The sequence below is a fragment of the Rattus norvegicus genome, chromosome 16 (genome assembly GCF_036323735.1).
Source record: "Rattus norvegicus strain BN/NHsdMcwi chromosome 16, GRCr8, whole genome shotgun sequence".
NCBI lineage: Eukaryota > Metazoa > Chordata > Mammalia > Rodentia > Muridae > Rattus > Rattus norvegicus.
Window position 1 is genome coordinate 12,624,270 of NC_086034.1, and position 25,221 is coordinate 12,649,490.

Consider the following 25,221-nt stretch of genomic DNA (forward strand, 5'->3'; position numbering starts at 1 on the left):
TCATCTTTGATTAATGTCACAGAGCACCACAGTCAGCCACTATGTCAAGCCACAAGGTGTTGGGCCCTCAGTGCTGCCTTTGAAACATAATTGAGCCAAAAATCACAGGGTGTTTCCATCTCAAGTGACTTTCGCAGGAGAGAGGGACCAGGCTGGACCAGAGCTCTTCTAGAAATTAAATGAGGAGACTGAGCTGGCTCTTTTGGTAAATCAGTGTCCCTGATGCCCTCAGTGCTGTTGTTGAAATATTATTTAATTCCAAGACCAGAAACCTGTTATAAACTATTCAGCTTTTCGCTGGGCAGTGAGGACAATGAGGTGCTTGCTTCCCTATTGCTATGGAGGCCAGGGAACTCAAGGATATATCTACTCTTCCTGCAAAGATTGCTCTAATTGTACACAGTTTGGATGGTCCTGATTTTGAAAAGTTAAGAAACTGTTGCCATTTAAGGAAACGGATACAGGATGCTGTGGAATTAGCATTAGGAAGTTGTTTGTCCATTTGACCACTAGGTGGAGGCATTATATAATAGAAGACACCAGACTTCAACACCATATAGGCCTATGTGACTTCTGAGTGACTTTGGGCCTGTGATCTTTACCAAAGGAAGCTGAGTTTTGTGCCAAAAATGGGGTGCCACTGCACAACTGAACTGAGATTAAATGCACCATGAAAAGACACAGACGTTTAATCTCGTTTAATAGGTGCGAGCTCAGGCAGGTTACTTAACTTCTCTAAGCTCGTGTCCTCCCTACAGAGGAGATGCTAAAGCCTGTGTTGAAGGACTCCAACTTGTAGAAATTAGAAGTATGTGAAACTCAGGCCACCAGACACATCGGCATTATTCATCATTAACACCCAAGTCTCCATAGCCACATACCTCACCAAGCTCGTTTATAGGGGCAGGGGTCCTTGTGGCTTAGGGTTCCTTCTAGGCTCCAAGGTGCCCTGGGGGCTCCAAGGAGGAGCCACCACATAAGTAGACAATGAAGAAAGATGCTTCAGGCCAGGCTGCTCTTCCATTGCTCCCAAACCGTAGAGATTACTCATGATCATCTTCAAAGTTCCCACGTGCTGTTTTGCAAAGCTTGGCAAAATAATACTAAAATTTACACAGAATTATAAAACACAATGACGCAAGCTGTGGAAGCAAGCCACTTCCTTTAAGCTGTTGTATTAATGGGCTTTATGTAAGTTATATAGCTTTAATTTGGAAATTGAAATAGCATTAGTGTGAGGTAAGTATTTTGGCAAATGCTCTGTGAGTAGACGCAGAAGAGACAGATTTAGAAAGAACTTTGTTTTTTGTTTTGTTTTGTTTTTTTCTTTTTTCCGGAGCTGGGGACCGAACCCAGGGCCTTGCGCTTGCTAGGCAAGCGCTCTACCACTGAGCTAAATCCCCAACTCCAGAACTTTGTTTTTTTAATGATCAACTGATCTACCATATAATATTGCTGTAAATGATGCTGTGTACAGATACTCTGTTCATGTATTCAACTGTAAATTTGTCAATATTTGCATTTCTATTGCTTTCGTATGGAATGATAACTGCAAAAATAAAGATGCTTTAACTGGTTTAAAAAAACAAAAACAGAATCAAGTTCCGCCACGAAAGAGGTATGTCCAGATTCCAATCTGCTGTGGTTACCACAGGTACCTTCTCCAGTGCAGACAGCATCAATCCTGGCCCATATAGGCTTTCCAGACTTCACTGATGATGTTTTCACTGGTAAATGCTTAACTCTGCAAATCATTCTCCAAAACGGTAATTGTTGAGTAACCAGCTCTCCATGAACTCGGCTCTACCTAGAGCTTCAACAGTGGTTTCTTCTTTGTCGTCTCTGCCCACAGGACTGCCAGCTTTGTACCATGACAACTACCATCCCCAGAGACCAGGGCGATATATATATTGCAGTTTTCAATAATACACTTTATTTTGTTGAATTTCACTCATTAATTTGTATTGAGGCAAAAGAAGTTCGCAGCTGGAGAATGATATTAAAATTATATAGAATATTCTTTCTTTAAATCCCACCTCCCTCAGGCTAATTTTTGACACTAAAAGTAGTTTCTTTCCTAAAGCAAGTCCCCACAACAAATACCCACGCCCATTCTCCGTCTCTTAATCGTCTTGTGTGTGTGTTTTAAGCCAGACATCAGATCCTGAACTCTTTTGTAAGAGCACTTATATAAAGTCACAGAGAATCTGGAAGTTTGAAAGCTGAGCCTTCCAAGTGCTCTGGCTGAATTCCTCAGAGTGCTGCTGTTTCCCTCATAGATAAGACATAAGAGAAATTTTATTCAAGTGTGTTAGGGGCACTATTTAGGGCCTAGTGCTGGCTCCTACTGTAAAATGTGTTTGAGAAAAGAAGGTAGGTGCTAGGCACTCCATGCTTAGTAAGGTTCCCAGAAGTGGGGTCCCAAATATAAGTGGTCCAAAAAACTCACTATACCCCTGGATCCCTGTGACAACCTCTGAAAGCAAGCTGGGGCCTTGCCTGTCCCATCCCTAAGGTGGAGAACTGCCTTGGGACATAGCAGCCACTTTCCTAGGGAAGGCTCTGTAGCCACAGGGAGTCAGTGGGTCTGCCAAGGTGTCCAGCTTTAGTGGACTCAGCCCCAGGATAAAAACAGTTTGTGCAATCCTGCACCTCAGCAAGGTGACAGGAGGGTGGGCATCCACACTGGGAATAGAGGGTACCACCATTATCGGCAGACCCGATCCTGTACACAGACCAACCCTTGAGGCCCATAAATGGCATTGTTGAATCTGATAAAAGCGCAATCCCAGTCTGAGATCCACATACAGCAGTCACGTGCTTCTCTCTGTACAAGTGCTGAGGAACCCAAAGTCTACAAGAGAGGAAACAGCAATAAAATTTCACCCACGATAGCGTAAAAAGAATAATGCATTTGGAAATAAATGTAAGATCTGTATCCTGACAATTATGAGACAGAAATGATTGAAGTGGCAGCCCATATTTGTAGACAGGGCACTGTAAGGGTGATGGTCAACCCAACACCAGAAGAGCCTGCTACCCTCATGGAGATCCTGTGTGCTTTTGAAGAAATTGACCAGTGATCTCCAAATTTACACAGAACTGTAACGGACTGTGAATGGCCCAAATCGTGTTGACTGACAAGGGAGTACTTCCTTCCTGTCATAATGGCCCACCATTATGAACAGTTCACATGGGCACAAAAACACACAGAGAACCTTACAGCGGACATCACTCTGCAGAAACAAATTCTTCTCTACACTCAATTGATTTTCAGTACAGGCTCTAAGACTGGGCTTTCAAGAACTGGAAACTGACAAGTCACATGCAGATGAATGCAAGCCTTTACTTCATACTGGGCACCAAAACCAAGTGAGTTTTGCACCCCAGGATTCAGTGTAGGAATCCAATAACATAACTGCTACAAGAGGTCACAGAACACTATCTTCAAGACCTTTGGCTCAGCAAGGATTCAGGGACGACACCAAAAAGATCAATGAGGCAAATTTAAAGGATGTTACATTTGGCCTTATCAGGACTTAAACATCTGTGCTCCCTAAGATATGAAGATAAGCAACCATATGGGAGAAAATAATTTCTCAAACCCATAACCAGTAAGCAGCCTGTATCTAGAACACAGAATGTAACTTCACACTTCAGTAATACAAAGACTGCCCATAAGAAAACACAACTACGGAGATAGACATGTCACCAAGCACCATAAATGAATAGCTAGTGACAACACAGAAAGACGACCCATTAGCTATTAGGAAAGTGCAGATACAAAAAAACACCTAGACATCGCTTCACAGCCACTGGACTGGATGTACTAAAAGAGCACAGTGACATGGAGGAAAGAGGACCGTCAAATACTGTCTGGAATGACATAGGACTGTGTGAGCTCCTTGGAAAAACACCTTGGCTGCTTCTTGAGAAAGTAAACATAAATTTATCTCGCATCCCAGCAATCCCATTCATAGAGCTATTCCCAAGAGAAAGAAAAATGTATCTATATGAAGGTCTAATCCCAGATATTATCAGGATCTCTATTCATAATAGTCCTAAATGGAAAATAAGTAAATGCCTTTCAGTTGGTGAATGGATAGACAAATTGTATGTGCCCGTACAAGGAGATACTAATGGAATTAATAAGCTTCGTATAACTTCCTGTGATAGGATTGCATTTTGTGTATGTTATTCCTGCAGTAACACAGGTAAGGATCCGACTTCTGGACACCAGAAGTAGGACGTCAGACAGCTTCATGAACTCACTCCTTGTTTCCACTTGGGCCTTGAGGTTGGCAGTGCTGTGTCAAGGATAGTGACAACTATTAGTGACAGATTTTGTTCTCAAACTTGGCTCATTTGTTCCCTTGGCACATGCAGGCTGGGGGAATGGGGAGACTCACTCTATGGCAGTCCCTCTCTGGGGCCTCCAATGTTAAATGTCCTTACTTATCATTGGTTCTGTCCACGGGCCCCCAAATAGGAGAGCCAGACATGTAAATGTACTCTGAGTGGTGATTTCCTGGGTTCTGCTGCTAGAAGACTTTGCTGTAAGGTCCCGGCTGTCACTATATTAGCTTCACCTTCATGCCTGAAAGGACAGAATGTGTACACACGTGGATGGCTTTCTAAACAGCAGTTGAATGGTGCTAGACACTAGAACGGGCCAAATGAGGGGGAGGGGATTACTTGGCTCACAACTCCCTTTGACTGAAGACTTGAGGCTTCCGCTTCCGTGGCTTTGTCTAATGCCTGCCACCGCTAAGCTTGATGACTTGAAGGGCAGGCCACCGGATTCTGCTGCCTGGTTTTGAGCCAAGGAGGGAGAGCCTAATCTTTATGCTCTTTCTTTAAACCAAGCAGAGATGGTCAGTCTACCTCAGTAGCACAATGCTTCTTGGAGCTTCCTTAGTGACTGCATACTTTGAAGCCATGGGGGACAAGGCAGGCTACCTTGCTAAAACTGAAGCCACCGTTGACTTATTTTATGTAGAGAAATAAACTTCTCACGCTGTCAGCCATTTTTCTGCCATAATTTCTATACTCCCTGGCCAGCAGCCAGTCTCGGCAATGTCTCTCTAATGAAGTTACGCCACTATTTTTCTCTGCCTGGGAAAAAGGATGATTTCCCATTGTTTTGGAACATACTCTTGTTCTGTCACTCAACACTTAAGAGATTAAAAGCGCCAAAGATAACGCACCTTGTCCTGTCTCATTCTTCCCTTGGCCTGATGGGAACAAGAGATTTCTACAGGACCAGCCATGTACAGGGGCAGGGGCTGAGAAATGTGACAAAGAGATGCTCTCTCTTCCCTCTCCTGCCAGAAGGGGAAGATGATGAGACTAGCACTCTTGGTGCCTTTTAAGCTGTGTGGTCTGGGCTTTCTCCAGCCTTTGAGTAATTTCATCCGGTCAGAGGATTTTGAACTTTGTATTATACATTGAATATCACTTGAGAATTAGACATCTTTCAAAGGCATCATTCCCTGGGCACATCCTCTTTCCCAGACTCACTGGTGAGAACATAAGTTATCTTTATGTAGGGATGGTTTCCAAAGATGTCTGTTTTCATTTTGTACTTTTGATTTTTCTCTAAACTGATATAGCCAGTCTCATATATATATATATACATATATATATATATGCATATATATATATATATATATATACACACACAAACACACACACACTTTGGAAACAGGATGGATATTATACATACAGGTTTCTTATCAATGTTTCAAAAACATCCAGAAGGAAAATTGTGGCTTTATCAAGCTTGTACAGACTTTATGCATATAATATATGTATATTTGCATATGCTTTACAGCATATTGAGCGCTGTAAGCTATCTCAAAGTCACAAAGTACATGAGGGAAGGTGTTCAGGTTATATGTAAGCAGTTATGTGGTTTTGTCTAACGAATTTGAGCACCCATGTATTTGGGTATTAAAAACCCCAAACCAATCTTCCTCAGACATCAAAAGACAATGTACTTCATTGATTAATCTTTTGCATATATACTTTACCCATCCAAGTATACAGTTCAAAAACATCTTAGTGAGTATATCAAGTACACAGCTCTCATTATGAATCCACTTTAAAGTGTGTCTATCAGTCAGAAAAGACTGACGTATTCATTTATTAATGTTTACTACTTCCTGTTAGATACCACATTTCCTTTGTGTTTATACATTTTCTACTATATATTTTCAGATATAGCATTATACAGGGTATAGTATCTTGTTAGACTTCTTCCATTTAGCAAGCCATAGCATATCTTAGTTCACTTCTTTACATAATAGAATTTCATTCTTTGGGCATATACAATTTGTCTACCACGAGTCCTATGAAAAAGTAAATGTATTTATAAGGACACAATTTGCAGCATTATTACTATTGTTGAATGCAGGTATTTATAAGCATATGCACAAGACTTCGATGCATAAGTAGATAAATAATGCCTCTCTCTCTTAACTTGCTTACAAATTGTTATAATACAGGCATTTGGGTCCTGTGAATGCAATGTGAATATTACGGTAAATATTTAAGACCATTGTTTAGCTGTGGAATCATTTTTTGTGTGTGGAAATTAGCCATCCTCTTGAGGTGTATGTTATTTCAGGGTCCCACACATTCTTTGAATACACAGGGGCATCATGAGCAGAATGCCATAGCACTATGTGTCTCTCACATGGCTGGCCAGGGTCAATGCCCTGTTGGGTTGACTCTCTGTACTTCTATAGTTCTTTTGTGCTGTAACTTTTTGCATCATTCTTTCAGAATTGGGGTTCCCTGGGCTTTCCCACTGAATTCCCAGGAGCTCTGAAATGCTCCTATACTACCCAAGACAAGCTCTCTCAGAACAACAGCAGTTAAAGGCCCAAGCTTCACAGGGTGCCCATGGCTAGACCAAGTCCTTTCCTGAGTACCTGGATCTAACCAAAGCAGTCCGCGGCACCAGGCTCTGACAGTCTCATAGGCCCACCTCATTAGTAACAAAATCAAACAAGAAGAGTTACAGTCACAACCCATTATAGACTACTAATTTTGTCAGTGCAATTCATGTTTGCACTGGACCTACCTTAGTCTGTCATAGAGGTACAAAACATCAGCTACGGTTTGTCATGGAAACAAGTTTCCGGTAGTTTAATAAAACTACTGTGAACCAATGTGAATCAAAGAGTCCGACTGGTGAATGGTTTGGTGTGTGCTAATGATCTTACTTTTATTAACATTAAAAAAAAAAACAAACCAATGCAGCTCTTATTTATGGAAGGAGCAGTTTTCAAGGCGACTTCCTCTGGCCTGGAACACCTGTAGTGTGCCACCTGAGCTCTGTACACTCTGTCTGGGTTGGAACATCTGTGCTTCTGGATCTCGCCCAAGATCCTCCAGGCCAGCACACAGGAAGCACACCTAGTATTCCTTTCACTGCGGTGATGGATCCCTGAGATGTGATTGTAGAACATATCCACTCTACAGCGACTTTCACACCCAACATGACTGAGAATGAATTTACAGGTTATACTTTAGAATCTGGGAACAGCATTTCCATGCTCACAGCCCAGGAAGCAGAGCCTCTGAGGACGTCCCTTTTCTCACGTTTACAAAGAGTAGACGGAAGTGGAGGGGTGTGATGATAGGGAGATGACCCGTAAGCAGAGAAAATGCTCTCCCCAGAGATTCACCTGGCAAGAGTGGGGAGGAAGACTTTCAAAATAGTTTGTGAATAAGAGGATGAAGTGACGGAAAAGAATGAATATCACAGCAAGACTTCAATGAGATCTTTGACACGAGGTGGTAAAAGGGGACGCTAGTTTAAGACGGTTGAGGAATTTCAATGTTAAACTCTAAGAACATACAATAGAAAGCAGGATATTTTATGTGGCTAAGAAGTTTATATATACATACATACACACACACCCATATATATACATATATATACATATATATACGTATATATACGTATATATACATATATACATATACATATATATATGCGCCTGTTTTCAGAGGGCAATGAAGGCATGATACTCCAAATAAACATAATAGAACAGCATTGGGAGTTAAAGCCCAGAATAAATGAACCTGGGTAGGAGAGAGCATAATGTCACATTCCTGCTGTGTTAAACAGGGAATGCAAGGACCACTGTTCCTGAAGTGAACAGTGTGGTTACCGAAACTGAACCAGCCTTCCGCTCCTGGCACAGGACCCACTCAGTCACTTGAACACACAGCAGCCAGCAGAGCCACTACGCCACCTCACCTCATGACAGTCAGAAGACAATCACTAACTTCTGCCTGGCCGTTCTCTCTGTGGGGAAAGAGTACTTTTAAAATGGAACATATAGAACCGCCAGTGTACGCGAAGGCACTGACGCGATCATGCTCAGCTGAACAAGATTTGAGTCACCGTGAGCCTGTACTAAGTCAGACACCCTCCAAGGTGAGAGGGGTACCACCTTCTGGCATGGAAAATGGCACTGTCAATCTTAATTAATGAGCCCTCAGCTCTTTGTGGGATATATATATATATATATATATATATATATATGTATATATATATGTATACATATATATATACACACATATATATACACACACACATACATATAAATGTATGCGCATACACATATAAATCTCTACCTCAGATCAATACAATGGTATTAACTTTGTATCAGTTTTTCTTGGCTGATTTGATTAGGAAATACAAATTGTAATTCTCTTCTTTGTATGCAAAATTTTCTTAAGTTTTTTGTTAAAGGAATTTTGTATGTGTACTGTTTGAAAATGGCTGAAGATAAGACATTTTCTTTCTTGCACAGCTTTGTAATTTTGTTTCTTTGGCTATCATAACCCATCCTAATATTTTCTTAAGACAGGTACTTCATTCAGATAGAAACCAAAGCACGAGACTGTTGCAATCAGTAAGGCCATGGAACAACTGCTCGTTCCTGAATTCCCAGGTATCGTGGCTCGGGGTATAACGCGTGTGGAGGGAACTTGTAAACGAAAAATCACAACTTGAAAATAGCAGTATCCTGTCCGTTAGTTAGTGGGGAAAGGAGAGTAGAGAAAACAAACTGTAGAGACAAGCATGCTTTTATAATTATGAACTTTATTTTTTAATTACTATGCCAACACTTTCAGGAGACTTTACATCTGGTTTCCATAATTCATTTTACAGGCAAATTCTAATATACATTATGTACTTGGAACTGGATTGTAAAATCAAGGGAGAAGAACATTGCAGATACTGTTTCTGGTTTTTGTCAGCCGTGACTAAGTTCTCAAGGCCAGCATTCCTCATCATAGCAATGCTCTGCCAGGAAGAAAGGGGCAGCTTTTACTCAACAAGATGAAGCCACAATCGTTAATCAATTACATAATTATAGGAGCCTCACAATCACTTGTCCAAATGTAGCCTCTCAGACTGCGGCAGCAGGAAGTTAAAGGGACCCATGGAAAGATCAACAACAGAAAAGAGAACTCAAGCATCACGATGAGGAAAAGAGCAGGTGACCACCTCCAGGGAAAATCCCTTGGGTTTACATTACGGCTATACTTCATTTTCAAATGTGTGCATCCGCATGCAGACATAACTACCAAAGCTAACTCAGCAACACGGAAGCTACTGTGGAGAATGGAGAGAGTGGAAATGGGGCTACGGTCTTACTGGACTCCAGTGCAACCTCGGGAATCTGGTAGGACCACTCTGGTGGGAAACCAGGAAGCCACCTACATCTGGGACACCATCTATGGCGCAGAACCTCGGAAGGGACAGTTACTGGAATAAAGTTGTCTTGATACACTGAGTAAAATACTTAAGGGGGTGACGGACATTCAAAGAAAACTCGGTGCTATCATGGGCAAAGTGGCATGCTGGGATACAGTTCTGTGAAGACTGTACAGCCACCTTCAGCCAGGAACAATTACAGGGAAATTCATTTCACTGAACAAAGCCACACCCAGAGGAGACATCTTGACATTTCAGGCACAACTCCAAGCAATTAAGCTCATTTAAAGTGCGTATCTGTTATTTCCTTTCATTCTCAAATTCTTGCTTACTAAAATGTTTAGTAAGTTCCCTAACGTCTATATAAATACAACGAACAGTAGCAGATATGACTGAAAATACTGCACAAATAAAAAACGAGACCCATAAGAAAAATAGCAGGTAGATAGTCTCAGTGTTTAGAAATCTTCCAAATGATATGACTCTATAATCCTTTGTTGGATGTCTTGACATCGCCTGTCCCTGTGCAATAAACACCTTAGACAAAGCTTTCTTTGAACAAACTCAAGGCTACACAGCAAAACTCCAGCTCACAAAAACAGCTTCAATTTTTTTTCCTGAAATACATCCTGTTAAAAAGCCAAGTAAATAATTCTGTATATTCTTTTCTCTTTCATACATGGGAAAGTTAACCAACCTCACCCTTGGGCCTTAGAATCCACTACTCCCACTGTCCTCACTGACAGAACAGAGTAAGTGAACTGTGTTCCTGCAGAAGTTGGCAGAGTTCGGTTGGTTCACAGACACAACCAAGAGAATGAGCCACATCGAGAAAATGACCTCTGCTTATTCAGCAGCGCTGGGCCCTCATTTGGACTTAGCGTTACTAGGAGCAGACAAGATGGTGTTCTTGCAGCTTTTCCAGAAAACTGCAGGCCAATAGCTGCTCGTGAGTGCATCCTAGATATGGTCTCTGGGTGGTGTATTTGAAGCACACGCTGTGCTTCAAAGGCATAGTGATGAGGGCTGGGAATGTCGCTCACTTGGCAGAGTGCTTGCCTAGCACACGTGGAGCCCTAGATCCAGTCTCCAGTGCCACACAGAACTGGGTGTGGTGCTGCATGCCTGTGATCTCAGCTCTGTGGAGATGGGGGCAGGAGATGGAAAATCCAAGGTGATCTTTGGCTGCAGAGTGAGTCAGAAGCCAGCCTGGCTTTATGTGAGGCTCTATTCTCAAGGAAAACAAAATATATTGATAAGTCTGCCTATGTTCTATCAAGACTAAGGCCCAGCAAAGGTATAGAGAGGGTGATCTGGTGGATAAATACTTGTATAAATTTATCAGGGAGAAAAAAATTAAAGTGGGTCAGAGATTAAAGCTATTACTAGAGTCAACACTTTAATATAACAGACAACAAGGACATTTCCCTCAGATGAGAGAGTTATAAATAAATTTAAAAATTCAAACTTTCCTTTAAGGATAAACCAATTTGTGGACGTATTCCATAAAGCCTATACAAGTCTCGAATTTAAAAAACCTAATACATTAGTATGTTCTACTGCGAGGACTAGACTATGATTGTAGCTGATGTGCAATCCATGACATTAGTCTTCATTCTCCATGAAGGAAGCGGATGTGCCCACCAACACCTGGGTCCAACCTGGCTCACTTCCGGAACAGTCAGTGCTTCTGCCCACAGCAGCGATGGCTCAAGACCACCTACCCATGTGCAGCAAGTCCTAAGCTTCCTCTGACTGAGGTGCTGCAGTGGGAGACTATGCTCCCCTTCCCAAGCTGGAAAAAGGTGTGCATCTCCAAAGAGTAAATTCACTTCAGGGGCTCTGACATTTAAGGGAAGACTGCCCCCAAAGGGCAGCAAATGTGGCTTTGCAACTTTCCACGAATGCATTTGATATCATGTTTCTCTTTGTAACCTAGGTTCATTTAAAAAGGAAGCCGTAGATAGATATTCAATTGTTTGGGCCAGAATTCCTTTTGATACGTTTTGGTCAGCTAGTAAGATACTGATCCTGTAAGGTTATCTTTCGGAGAAATCTTAATGTGAATTGAACAAACGATGACCAGCCTGAGGATGGCATGATTTGGGCACACATGAGGTAAATTCACTCAGCTGCTTGAGAAGTGGCCAGCAGCACAGCTGGGCTCCTGTACAGTCACCTGAAGGCCCGCAGCTGCCTTCAACAGGACATCTGGAGCAATCTCTCCACAAAGTATTCTTTCCTACCTACAACGTAATCTTTCCCCCAAAATCTACTTTTCAAGAACCTGTCATTCAACCTTACAGCAACAGAAAAGAGAAACTTAGGAAACCCAGAAAAGTGACTTATTATGATAGTCTTAAATTTATATATTTTTCTTAAAGTGTTTTAACTCATTTTTTATAGAAAATAAGCTTTTTTAAACCCTCTTTTATATCCCACCAAAATCTTGTGCAAATATTTCAAGTCCATTATTCCAGTCTTCAGACATTAAGAAAAAGTCAATAAATACAAATATTATAATAAAGACTTAATTTTAAATTTTCAATGTATGCTATGGAAACTTAAAAGTGATACGATGGATCCATAAGTTACTAAGATTCAAAACTCAATTGCAGCACGAAACTCTAGCACCAACAGAGGTTACAACTGATGTATCATCGGCCTCCCAAGCTCTCCAAATGTTCCCAGTAGCAATGTAAGCAAAGAGTAAATGTGTGTGAAAAACGAGATGTTACAGCAGCACAGAACTGGTTTACATAAAATGATAACCGTCAGCGTAGGAATTTGTCTGACAAATGGAGAAACAGTAGGACTAGATTATGAAAGGAAAGATAAAACTGGTAAGACTCCCCCACTAGGAGCCTGACCTTTCCTCACTGGGGACCGTTTGCATAGACCTCATAAATATACAAAAGCTGGCCAGGACCCTGCTCGCAGACAACGACCTTCCATCACCACTATGGATCTCTAGTTAAAATAGCAGCCATATTGACAAGAGTTAGAATAAGCATGGGGGGCGAGATTCTGATAACCTGTCATTATGTCCCACAACAGCACTAAACCAGCAAAGTGCACATCTTGCCTGAAAAATGGAGTATTTCCATGAGGAGGGACTTGGCCTCTGGGATGGAGAAGTAAACTTGTGTTTACCTGAGACAAGCCTGTGCAAACGGTACGTAACTCAACCAGGATATAAAATGGAGGAGCCAAACTAGTAGAAGCTTCTGCATTTTAATGTTAAGATTTGCTGAAATGGAACCTCCAACATAGAAATAAGCTGCACATAAAGCTATTAGAGAGCAGACTGTTTTCACAGGACAAACTGGCAGGTGATGGCTATGCACTTAATGGATCTTTGGTTTAGGAAGACGAGAATATCGATTAGAGGCCACACAATCCCCAGAATGCAAACTGCTGTGTGGGGCATGCAGTTCTTTTGGCCGAGCTAAGGGCCTCGGGATGCTTGTCTTGGCCTGGAAGTTCTGAGGCTCTGCTTGGGGACTGCTTGTTTGTTTTTGCTTGAAAGAGCCTGAAGGGGGACGGAGTTTGGATGTTTTCAGATTCAAATGATTTGCGACATTGTTAGGATTAGGTGTTGGCTGATGTTTTGAATTGGAAGGTGTGACTCCTGGTGCCTTCTTACATGTGGAAGTTCTACCTGGCGATGAATCAGAATCTGGAGGAGGTGTCAAAGAACTCAAGTTGGATGGCTTTAAAAGCTGCAAGGACTTGGGCTGAGGACATTGGTTTCTTCCACCCCTCTTAGTCTGGTCCACTATACTTGACTGGGAAGGTGTCCGAGGAGGAGTTACAAACTGCGCATCACTGGTTTTTTTCTCTGCCAAATGATAAGGCTCTTGAGCATTCAGAGTCATGCTCAGGTTCGTTTCAGAAGGTTTGTCCTTCACCACATCCACTGTGAACTGTGGGCTTGACGAAAAAGGACGGTCTTCCAAACCATGGCTGTCTTGTTGCGAGCCACGTGTAAAGCTCCCATCTGGACGTGCACCGCCCGGACACATGCCTTGGACTGCAGATTCACTGTGGGCCTCGATACGTTGTGACTTTATTAATTTTCCCTGGGCGTGGTCTGTAGATCTGGGAAGGCTGCTGGGAGGCTGTAGTACTTGAGGCTGTTAAAATTCAAAAACATTGCCAATAATGTATATTAGAAATTCACCAAGAATTAATTCAAGTTTAATTACAACTAGGCAAAACTATCACTTATACTTTAATATGGAAAAGATGTGGTTTTTAAAGAATGAATTGCAATATCCAAGCAAACTTATGACACATATAAAAATGATAATGCAAACAAAAATGAAAGAAGCAGCAAACACTGTGCAACAAGATCCAAACTACGGGACGAAAGGAAACCTTTAGGTCATTTACCAAGGGGGCAGGAATCTCTGCACTGCTCCATTTATCCTCAGCCTCATCTACACCAGAGCAGAGGAGTCTCAGTAGCTCTTTGATTGAATGTTTCTACGTGTCACTCCCATGTAAAGGTAGCCTTCAGGATAGCACCCACTTTATTTTATACACACCACTGTTTTGCATATATGTGCATATGTGCACCATGTGTGTGCCTGGTAACTGTGGAGGCTAAATTAGGGCATCAGATCCCCTGGATCTGTTACAGATGGTTCTAAGGTGCCATGTGATTGGGAACTGACCCTGGTCCTATGTAAGAGCATTCAGAGCTCTTAACCAGGGTCATTTCTCTACCTATTATCCACTTTAAAATCCATTTTTAAATGCTTGTTGACAAGTGCTGTGTCTCCTTTGAGAATTACCAAATACAAGGTTAGGAATAAAAGACTATAGTATCAGTTTAAACGTTTTCAATCACTTAGCCCAGTATGTGCAAAGCACTAAGGTCCACCCTCATTGCCCCCAGCAAGCCAAAGTCTTTGCAGTGCCAGCTGAGGGAATCAGAGATGAACGCACCGGGAACTAGGAGCAGAGCACGGAGACGTGTTCTTAAGGACAAGTCGCTGTGTGTGCCCTCAGCAGCCTACTGTGACAACACCTTTACAAGCTCAAGAGAGCTTACCATTCCTTTATTTCTGGCTATCCAGTTTTTAGTTTCTTGTTTCTGTTTTTGTTTTTAAAAGGTACAAACTAATCTAGGGATTAGTTAACTCAATCACTAACTAACCATTTCCTCTCCCAGATATATACTTTTTATTTTATGCTTTGGGCTAAAGTTTCAAAAACTCCCAGTTTGAAATGTGAATTTTAATCAATCGTTTTTCACCAATGAAATACTTTTTAACTATGCTAGCCTAAGAAGAAACCCACACAGTGCCTCTCACCACTCCTCCTGCAGGAATGGACCTCTCTCACCACATCACTGTTTGTTTTTACTCCTTGATCAGCACTGGAGGTGGCTGCCCAGGGTCAGCAGTGACAGACTGGTGAGGCATGGCTAGGGCTGACTGAGAACAGGATCACCACTCAGCAGGGACCACTGAGGGCTGCTGGTGCTTTAAAAGGTGAGAAGGAATCATAAGACATCGTGTCAGTCAATGCTCCGGCATGGAGGAAGGAGGCGCCCACAAGCTCCCACTCCCGTGGAGCTAGGAACCAGTCAACAGATTTGGGGGGAATGTGTCTGTTCTCTTTAAGGATGAACCCCTCGTAGGCTGGCCAAGCTGCAGTGTAAGGCCATAAACCAAGGAGAACATGGGCAACAAAACCGGGTTGATAGGTTATTTCCTTTTTACTCTTTAAAAAGAATACAAGGTTGGGATGGAGAGGTAGAAGGGATAAGGACAACTGAGGGGTGAGAATGATCACACCATCGTATGCATTCATTAAGTTCTTAAAAAATAAAAGCATTTAAACGGCTAAACAATAGTCAAAATTAATCTGGACAGAGAAATAAATATCACCATTAACTCTAACTACAGAATATTTAAAATAAAGCTAGCCCAATCACCACTCAAAGCTAATTATCCCAGACCTAGTAAGCATATAAAAGTAATCACAAATGTCAAAAAGAGAGATCAAGCAGGACCATACTAAGGACGTCAAGATCTCCCCAATGCAGGGCCTGGAGAACAGCAGCACTAGTGGCCAAGCACAGGGCCCTTGTTCATTCCCACCTCCAAACCATAAAGTTTTCTTATACCAATGTAAAAGATCTTAAAGCAATTTAAAAACTGAAAATATCAGTGGCCATCCCTAGGAACAAAAATATGCTACTGGCCTGCAAAAATCTCCTTTTCTTATTAAGACAGAGCGGTCAGAGAGCCGCCCCTCCACAGCAGACCACTGATGGACACAGACATCCACTCACACTGCTGATTCCTCATGCTCCCTACTTCTCAGAGAGAAATACATGGAAACACAGCGGGCAGAAGGATGCTCTGCACATATTCAATGTAACACAGCTCCAGTTACAAGACTGACAATTAGAAAGTGACAAAGCTTCTAAGAACATAGCATGTTGAGTCTTTATCTGAGGGTATAAGACTGACTAGTTACACAAATAAAGTCTAAATTAGCATCTAGTTAGAAATAAACAGTGATTTTTATAAGATAAATAATATAATTTTACATTTCAAAAAATTATTAGTAATATAATTAATTTCCCTATCCTAAAATGATTGCCTCATATTTGAAAACTGTAGTTTGGAAAATTCTTACCATTATGAAGAGAAAAGGTTTCTTTCAAGGAAGAGTTAAAAATTGCTGTACTGTGAGGGCTAAGACGACAACATGGACTAGACTGGCACTAACAAACAACAAGCTACCCACTAACAGCTTCAAAACACGTAAGTGTATTAAAATGCATAGTGCTAGAAGTGAGAAAACCCAGAGATGGCCACTCCACAGTCCCTGTGCTTGACAGAGCTCCTTAAACAGAGCAGGCAAACTAAACAAGAAAACCACTCCTCACAGCATGTGACCAAAAAGAAAATAAAAGCCTGACTGGAGAGAAGACATACAGAATGGACCCATGGTCGCACTGAGGTTCTAAAGGGGGAACAGCATCGGCCCGGGTGGTTGGGGGCCAGGAAAAGAGGGCTGCTGGGCTGCTTCATGACCAGGACTAACAGCAACACACAGTTCTGACACAGACGCCATGACTATGTGGAGAGAGCACTGCGGGGGAACTGGCAAGGGTGGTACCAACAGGCACCGAACTCTGAACGATGAGGGCTCCTGACGAATGTTAGGCAGAGGATTCAGAGTGCTTCAGGATCTCACTTTGGTGGAGCGAGAGACTCTATGAGGGGAAGAACCTCTGAGTATTTAGTCAGGGGTGAGCTATGAACAGCCGACTGCGCTATCACCAACAGCTCAGTAAAGTTTTCAGTAAAAGATAATTCAGCGTACAATTGTGCAGTAAGACAAGTCAATCAGACTGAGGAGAAGGAAATTCACAGTATTCCCTGTTATCTGGACAAGGTCTCCCAGGAAGCACCCAGGCATTCCATGGCTCACAAGACCCATAAGGCATCAGAAATCCAAGCACCATTGGGGGATCCAGGAATCGTCCTGTAGTAACAGATGACTGGCACTTAGTACTCTGTCCTTGGAACTTGTGGAGCATTTGTTAGGAATGTTCTCAGTGCACACTGAGGTCCAGGCTAGTCCTACCTGGACTCAGCAAGTGCAAGTCTCGCATCAGAGTTTGGAATAAACTCCGCCTTCTATGAACTCTGCAAACGCGATCGATTCTACAAAGTCCTCAGGGTAAATGGTTATGTGTCAAGGACAACATCAGCAACAGGCACTATGGGAAGTTGTGCAATGGCTCGATGGCCGTCTATAGCGAAGCCCTCGGATACCTGTTTGGACTGCTTGCAAGGATAACTAACCAGAGACCACGAGTCTCTGGGCGAGCTCTATGACACTTTGACTTGCATGCTCCTCAGTACTCCTAGTATGTGTTCCACAGTGGTGACTGAATCCTTGCCTGCTATATAAGGAGCAAGGGAATGTTAGCTGTGTATTCCAGAATGGCTCAATCGGCTATAAACTAGCAAAGATGACTGGTTATGTCTGTCAATAACAGATCATTAATGGTTAAACAAAAATCAACCTCTAAAAATTAATGGACAAATAAGTCTGGATAATAGAAAACAATCCCGCTTTTCTTAAAATGTTTGATGTTAATTACATATTAACTTGAACAGAAGTATCTTTCACAATGACCAGCTTAGCCATCAAGTGATTTCCGTTTGTTTTGTTTTGCTTTAACTTGAATGGGCATTTCTTGCTCAGAAGACTGGAAAAACCATCAACCTCAACAGGCATGTAGCTAGTTCCTTTTTCCAGTTCTAACAGTATGATTACACATGCGAACCATATAGCACGGGGCTTCCTGACACACGTCACCTGTGAGAATTAGAGTACTAACATGGTAGGTTCAAGGTATATGCCTTTTGTAAGTGAGCCTGGTAGAAGAGCCAAGATTGTTATCACATCAAAATAAACTACTTCCTACAAAACATGAGATTTCTAGGTTCAAATGCACAGTTCAATAAGTTAGTCACAGCCATGTGTTTTGAATCAAAGTAGCCGTGTGTATTATAATGTCAAAGGTACGACTCCTTTATTCTTCCTGACTGAAGAACTAGAGTTAGAACATTAAAGTATATTAAAATTTTGAAAGAATTATTGGATGGCTCTGTGATGGAGCTAGTCAGTCAAACACAGCATTGAATTACTCCGCTTCTAGAATCAGACTGGTGTTAGCTTGAGTTTTGCATCTATTCTTTACAACTGGTGAGATACTGAGCAAATCATCACAGTGCCCTGAAATGAAATTTTTTAATTAAATTTCTGCAAATGAAAGCAAGACTATCAGGTCCTTAACACAAGGCTTCACATTTATAAGTACTGGAGAAATGTTACACTCCAGACTGGGAAACGGGTTTCCTTCTGCCCAAGCACAGGATCCCCAATTCCAAGTTTGCATGTGTGTTGGCTACTTTTCCTGAGACTGTGGGTGAGTTTATTAAACTCTTTTTTCTAAATGGGTACACAGATGTTTAATGAAGTAATGTCCAAATTTCACACACCTCATCAACAAGTGGCAAAGATCTATTTTAAAGCATCAGAGGTTTTTAAGTGTAGCACTAAAATACTGCCGTCATGTTATTTGGCTACAAGTATAAATTCCTGAGTGTTCAGAATGCACAATATAATCAGATGATTATCTTAAAGTTGTAGTGCATGAAATCTACATGTCCAACACCATCAAACAGGTAACAGCTTTCCTGAAAAACGTCCCACTTGCTTCTCAGTTGATCCTCACCTAGAAAGAGTCACAATTAGACACAGCAAGCCCAAACCCACTGGTGGAGCAGTCCGTGTAGACAGAGGTGGCTCCACGGTGACTCACTGGATCAACCCCAAGGGAAGCCTCTCATCATTACTGTTTCATCACAACCAAAGTCTCTAATTATCATGTTGCATTTCCTAAGCATCCTTCCCCTCCAGTGACTAGCAAAAAGATGGCAGCTAAAGTGTCAAGCTCTGGTAAAAATGGTCCAGTCTGGAAACGTAGAAAACAGGAAATCAAGTATAAAACCGCTATTACATAACATACATGAAATACCCACAATAATTTTCTGGACTACAGATGAGTTCATTGTTATTATTAAAGACACGTCAATACTTAAAGGGCAGATGGAAATGGAGCCACCTGTAACATGCCTGTAATCTCATGCATGCGCGCTCTGACATGCACCATGCAAACGGGGAGAAAACAGAAAAGCAATAGGTGACCATGAGGAAGGTGGAGGAAAGTCTGAAATTGTACTGTACCACGCTTTGTCAGAGAAGTAATGGACCAACTTCTCAGCTCCTTGCCAATGGCACAATGGGAGAGCAGAGACAAGAGAGAGACAGGACAACGGCATCAGACCAGACGGAACACTGAGAATCGCCACAACTGCGCAGCAGCCAAGGTGTCTGCTCCGCCTGTCTGTCTAAGCATTACCCATCACTGTAAAAGTCTAACTGCACATGGTGAGTCCCATTTGATAAGTTTATACTTTGTTGCTAAAGTGGTTTACAAGTTAGTACAAATATTCATGCTCATAGAAAAGTAGGTTTAACACTTCTTATACGAAGGGATCGCTTGAATTTCTCCAAACATAATACTGAAAAGAATTTTTAAACAATTTAATACTAATATTCCAAAAACCTAAGGAGATTAGGCCTATATACCTTATGAAGGTAGAAAAAAGGCAAGAGAAATTTAGTAATTTAAAAAATCGTATAGCGCACTATAAAACTAAATATACTTAGTATTTGCTCATTTGTTTCTATTGCTGCAATGGCACTAAAGGCCTCTTAAAGGTACAGCTAACTGGACTTCAACTTCGAAATGACACTATAAAATGATACATGACCTTCCACACATCGCTGTGAAGACAACATATTCAACCAAGTCCCTCTATAGAAAAGCTTCAAATGAATCCAATCATAGTTCCTGGTGATTTTGGAAACTAGGAATACTCTTTTGTCCTCTATATTTCAGAATGGTACCCCCAGAACTCAGAAAACTTAAGAGGACATAGGATTAACATGTACATTACTTAAAACTACAGAGGGACAGACTTCATAGGTCCAGGTAAGGCCTTTAAGTCACCAGAGGTGAGAGGTGACCAGTTACTGCAGGGCAGTCACTCAGAGCGCTGGCTCCATGCACCGTCTCTTACACTCTCTCTTACACATCTACCTGGGAGTTCCGAGACAACATGTCTAAATTCTTTAATAACAGGGTGTGATTTGCCAGAGCAACACCTCTGAACAAGGACTGGCTAAAGGAACACTTTCTCCATCGGCAGAGAGGCCATCACAAAAAGCTCCAGACAGGAAATACTGAACGCTGCACCTGCCACAAGTTCACACACTGACAGAAACTAACACAGGTCTAGGTTTATGGGAAGTCCTGCTAGACTATAATTTAGGTGTGCATTTCTAATTAACCAATCAATAACTATGCTAGATAGCATCTGAAGTTGACTACAAAGGTATATGATATTACAGAGAAAAAAAAATGGCTTAGTTCAGTTTCTACCAAATTACCCTAGTTTCCATTTCAGCAAAATACTTTAATTTTATGAAAAGTCACTCCAGAGCTAATCGCTCATAAAAGCACACCGCTGATGCAATCGTGCAGTCAGAGCTGACTGACATCACATCTCGGAGTCAATCATATTGGGCCATGTAAGTCAAGCCTATCAGCATGTCTGGCCGTTGAAATATGCATGGTAACTGCTCCTAGGGAACACACACGGCACTCAGCAAATGATTTCCTTCCAGAGCTCTGGCTAAGAACGTGTTGGCACTGGATTACACACAGAGATAAATGCACTGCAGTAATTTCTGTGGACTAAAAGAAAAAGATTTAATCATAATTCTCTCAAATAATAATACATTGTCATCCACCAATAAAAGAGTGATTGCGAGTTATACTATGTGAAACTTGTGTATATGATTCAAAAGTATCTAGAACCAGAAAAGATTATCTCCTTATAAAAGACTAGAAGGAAGTACATACAACTATTTAAGTTATTTTAGCTCCTTTATAATGAACTTATTATACCGTATATCAGAGGAAATTTTATATTTTACAGAAAAGGGTATCTACAATAAATTGCAAGATAAAGGCTCTGGATTTAGAATAAAATTCAACTGTAGTGTGTTGACTTACCCTGAACAAATTACAACATCACTCTGATTAACTGATTTGTATTTCTGACTACAAAATTAGAATAATTAATGGCTCTGACTATAGTTATATGGAGATGAAGTGAGAATTCAAATAAAATACCTACATATTCAATGTTATATTTATCCTTTTCTTAAATATATGGTTATATTTTATAAACTATACATAAATATTTCCAAAGTGTAGTATTTAATTATTAGATTAAGGCTATGAACCCTGAGACATAATTCTTGAGCCAAAAAAGAGTGAAAAAGCAGAGAGCAAGCTGTGGAAAACAGGCAGGCTATAAGTTCTACCATTTTAATGTGATTGTGGTAAATATAATTATTAGAATATAAATTTAGGCATCAAGAAACACATCCAGAAATTGCTGAACTGTTAGGACAGAAGGAGACGTACTTTAGGCTCCTCCCACCTAAGCTGCTTTACACAGACAACAGTTACAGAGAATCACTACGGTATTTTAAGTAACGTAAGGAAGAGGAAATTCTGATGTTAGGTATAGCAACAAATGGTGTCGCTCTTAAATATGATGCTGAAGCACCAAGTGTGGTAGGAGAAGCTATCTGGACTTGTCAGTAAGGCCTTCTGCTTGGTGGGCGTTAGCGCGGAAGGAGCAACTCATGCTACTAACGGAAGTCTCCACAGACACAGCAGGAAGAGGTTCAACATACCTAAACAGAGATTATTTTCTGTACCCTATAAAGATTTTATTTGAAATCGAAAGATAGCACAAAGTAAATATTAGCATTCATTTTTAATAAAAATTATAAAAGAATACAACTCATCAGTTCTAGAGAAAGCCATGTAAAGCTGGGACCTTCTATACTTCTCTCAGAGTTATTCTTAAATTTGGCAATATTTCTGGCCAGTACAGCTTTGTGAAATGGCCTGGGTACATACTCCTAATAACTGACACTCTCTCACTCTGTGTGCTTTCTAAAGGCTATCTTCCTTCCACACTGTATCTACCACGTCTAACATCTTCCACTCACTCTTACAACTCAAAAGAAACCCAAGCTGCTACTTCTGAAGACTCAGTCCCACTCCCAGCCTCTACATTTAATGATAAACACTCTAGGTAATGCTCAAGTAGGCATCAGAAAGAACTTTTAAAGTGAAACATTACAATGAAAGCGATATTCTTTAACTCTCACCTATTATAATCAACCAATGTAACAACTGAGTGCTGGGAACTGAAAACTACGTAAATGTAGAAACAGGTACTATCATGTTGAATGTTCATTTAGTATAGAAAGAAACCTAAGACCTATTCTAAAGTGTCTCTGAAAAAAACATTGGTTTCATTCCTGACTTCATGCCCTTATTTCATATCCCACCCCCCTCTTTCTCACATGCACAAACACTCTAAAGGAGGTAGAAAAATAGCTTGGTTAGCATATCCACAGGGGTGACACTCAGTATAGCAGTTAAAACATCTTTCTCTCCCAAAAGAACCTCTCGAACTCAGTGAGAGATGCTGAAGTGTATGTAATGATCCCATAGCTATGGTTTCAAGGATCCTATGAAAACCTCTTCAGAAAGAAATATCCACTCATTCCTGAGAGCTTAACAGAGCCAAATTATAGAACTAATCCTTATTTTATCTGGGATTCATGCAAACTATTTATAACTTTGATAAAGATATAATTTTTCAAAAAGTAAATTTTATTCTAAGTTGATTAAAATTCCCCTTGGGACTCCTTGTACTTTACCTAAAGAAAATTAGTGGAAAAAAGTGGTAGGAATCAGAACAAACCATGGAGAAAAATGTGGAACTAGCTCTGATTGACTCTTTTTCACTAATATTAGCTTTTGGAGGAGGTGACTTTTCAAAAAAAAGATAAAATAAAGCCAACTTACCAGGTTTAGTACAATACATAATTAAAGCAGTCAAGACGTGTGGAAGGTCAAGTAATAACTAAATCATTAAAATGTTAGTAAACCATGCATATTCAAAGCCACTGCTTCTAGGCTGTGAAGCAGCTAAGAAATTATAAAAGTCATTAGTGGTTTTAAAATGGTCTTGAAAATTTTTAAAAGACTCTTTAGATGGTAACTAAATACAATCAAAGGCTTTGATTAGGAAATATTGAAAGTGTGCAATGGTCTAGTAAGCCTGATCCCTAAACAGTATGCATCTGTCCATCAAATCTGTGTACGTTTTAAAAATAAGTAGGTAAAAACAATTTTTATCTTGTATACTGCATGATCTTGATAAGATCTACTTAGAGACAGATGCATGCCAGCAGGTCTAGGGTCACCAGTGGAAGATCTCAACAGCATTACGGTGAAATTCATCCCTGGCAGCTTTCAGGAAGCCATAGTAGAGGTTTGTTTGCATGCAGTCAAGGAAATGTTAGGAGAGCAGACCACAGGGAGTGCTCATGTAGCAGGTGCCTGCAGATTACCGGAAGGGAAAGAAGGCACTGGAGAGGGAGGGGCCATGCAGCAGGGAATACCATGAAGGGGAAGCCAGAGCAGGGTGGGAGTGAGAGACACAGACTCACTCTGTCTGCGGTGCGGTGGAACAGTCCGTGGCATCCCCTGGAAGGAGCCCTGCCAAGGAGAGAAGGAGGGAGCAGAATACCCACCCTGTGCAGAAAGAGATGGGGGGTAGGGAGGCATAATGAAGAAGGGAACCAGAGAAACCAAAGTCACATTTGTTTTCGCTTTTTAAATAACATAGCAACAGTGTCAATGAGAAATAAATTTCATTGTTTAACCTACAAACAACTCAAATTAATGACACATCAGAATTCAAAATGTAGTTGTCAAACATATTACAGAAAATATCTCACAACTCTTTGTAGATAACACACAAATAAGCCTTTCTTGTATGCATTAAACCCACCACCATATATATCTTCTAAGTATCAGGTTATTATTCTGCAGAAGAGCACTATAGAAGGGAAGATAAATTATATGTATTCACATATAGAAATATTAACTTATGAATCAGTAAATCAAACATTAGCACAGAAAAATTTTTATGTTTAAGTCATAGATTTTCAAAAGATTAGAACACAAAAATAAAGGAAGCCAGGGTTAGAAATAATTAGGATACTGTGACAGTAAGTTCTTACAAAAGTGTGACATGCAAGACATAGGTGACACGTGCTTTTTAGTATTAGTAACTGACGGCCCTTAATTTAACCAATCATGTTTTACTAAAACTGGAAGACATCTGGAAGTCAGATGTGGAACACCAGCAAATCAGAAACACATTTTGCCTCAGCTTCACATTGTAGCCAAATTAAAAGATCCCCACAGATAAAACTGCCAAACACAGATGGGACGGTCCGGTCCCAGCCACCTCTGAGATGGAACGGTCCAGTCCCAGCCACCTCTGAGATGGGACGGTCCGGTCCCAGCCACCTCTGCTGCTTTAGGCTGTTTTCTGAGTCTTCATAGCCAACACTGCTTCTTCCAACACATACTCAGAACAGCTTCAAAATGTCTTCCATGTTGAAATAAGTCCAAATTGAATGACAGATACTTATAAAAGCAATGTATAATTTGTTATTGGCCTTGAAAAAATAATTCCAGGCACAACATGATTAACAGTGTAAGGCATCAACAGTTAACCTTTTGTGTGCAGAATGTGAAATCTCAGAAGCACAGGGCTCCTGCCAGTATTTATAAAGGTAGCTGGCACATGCTATATGTAAAACCCGATGCCTGAAATGATTAATATTACACTATGTAAAAGCAATTGTGTGACGACTCACAAATGTGTGTGTGTGTGTGTGTGTCTTTACACACACAAACCCTT

At 41.0% G+C, this 25,221-nt stretch overlaps 1 protein-coding gene across 9 annotated transcripts in view; it reads right to left on the reverse strand.

Moving 5' to 3' along the window:
- Positions 1-9,104: 9,104 nt before the first annotated feature.
- The window catches only part of Ccser2 (coiled-coil serine-rich protein 2), a 112,672-nt gene continuing 96,555 nt past the window's right edge, over positions 9,105-25,221 (reverse strand). For 5 of the 9 annotated variants that reach the window (XM_017600329.3, XM_039095013.2, XM_039095014.2 and 2 more), the window contains one exon: positions 9,105-13,878. In XM_017600329.3, the coding sequence (XP_017455818.2) occupies positions 13,090-13,878 (789 nt within the window). In that variant the 3' untranslated portion in view covers positions 9,105-13,089. Of the gene's footprint in view, positions 13,879-19,531; positions 19,572-23,956; positions 24,042-25,221 lie in introns of all 9 variants that reach the window. The other 4 variants (XM_063275366.1, NM_001427501.1, XM_063275367.1 and 1 more) reach the window with 4 other exon arrangements.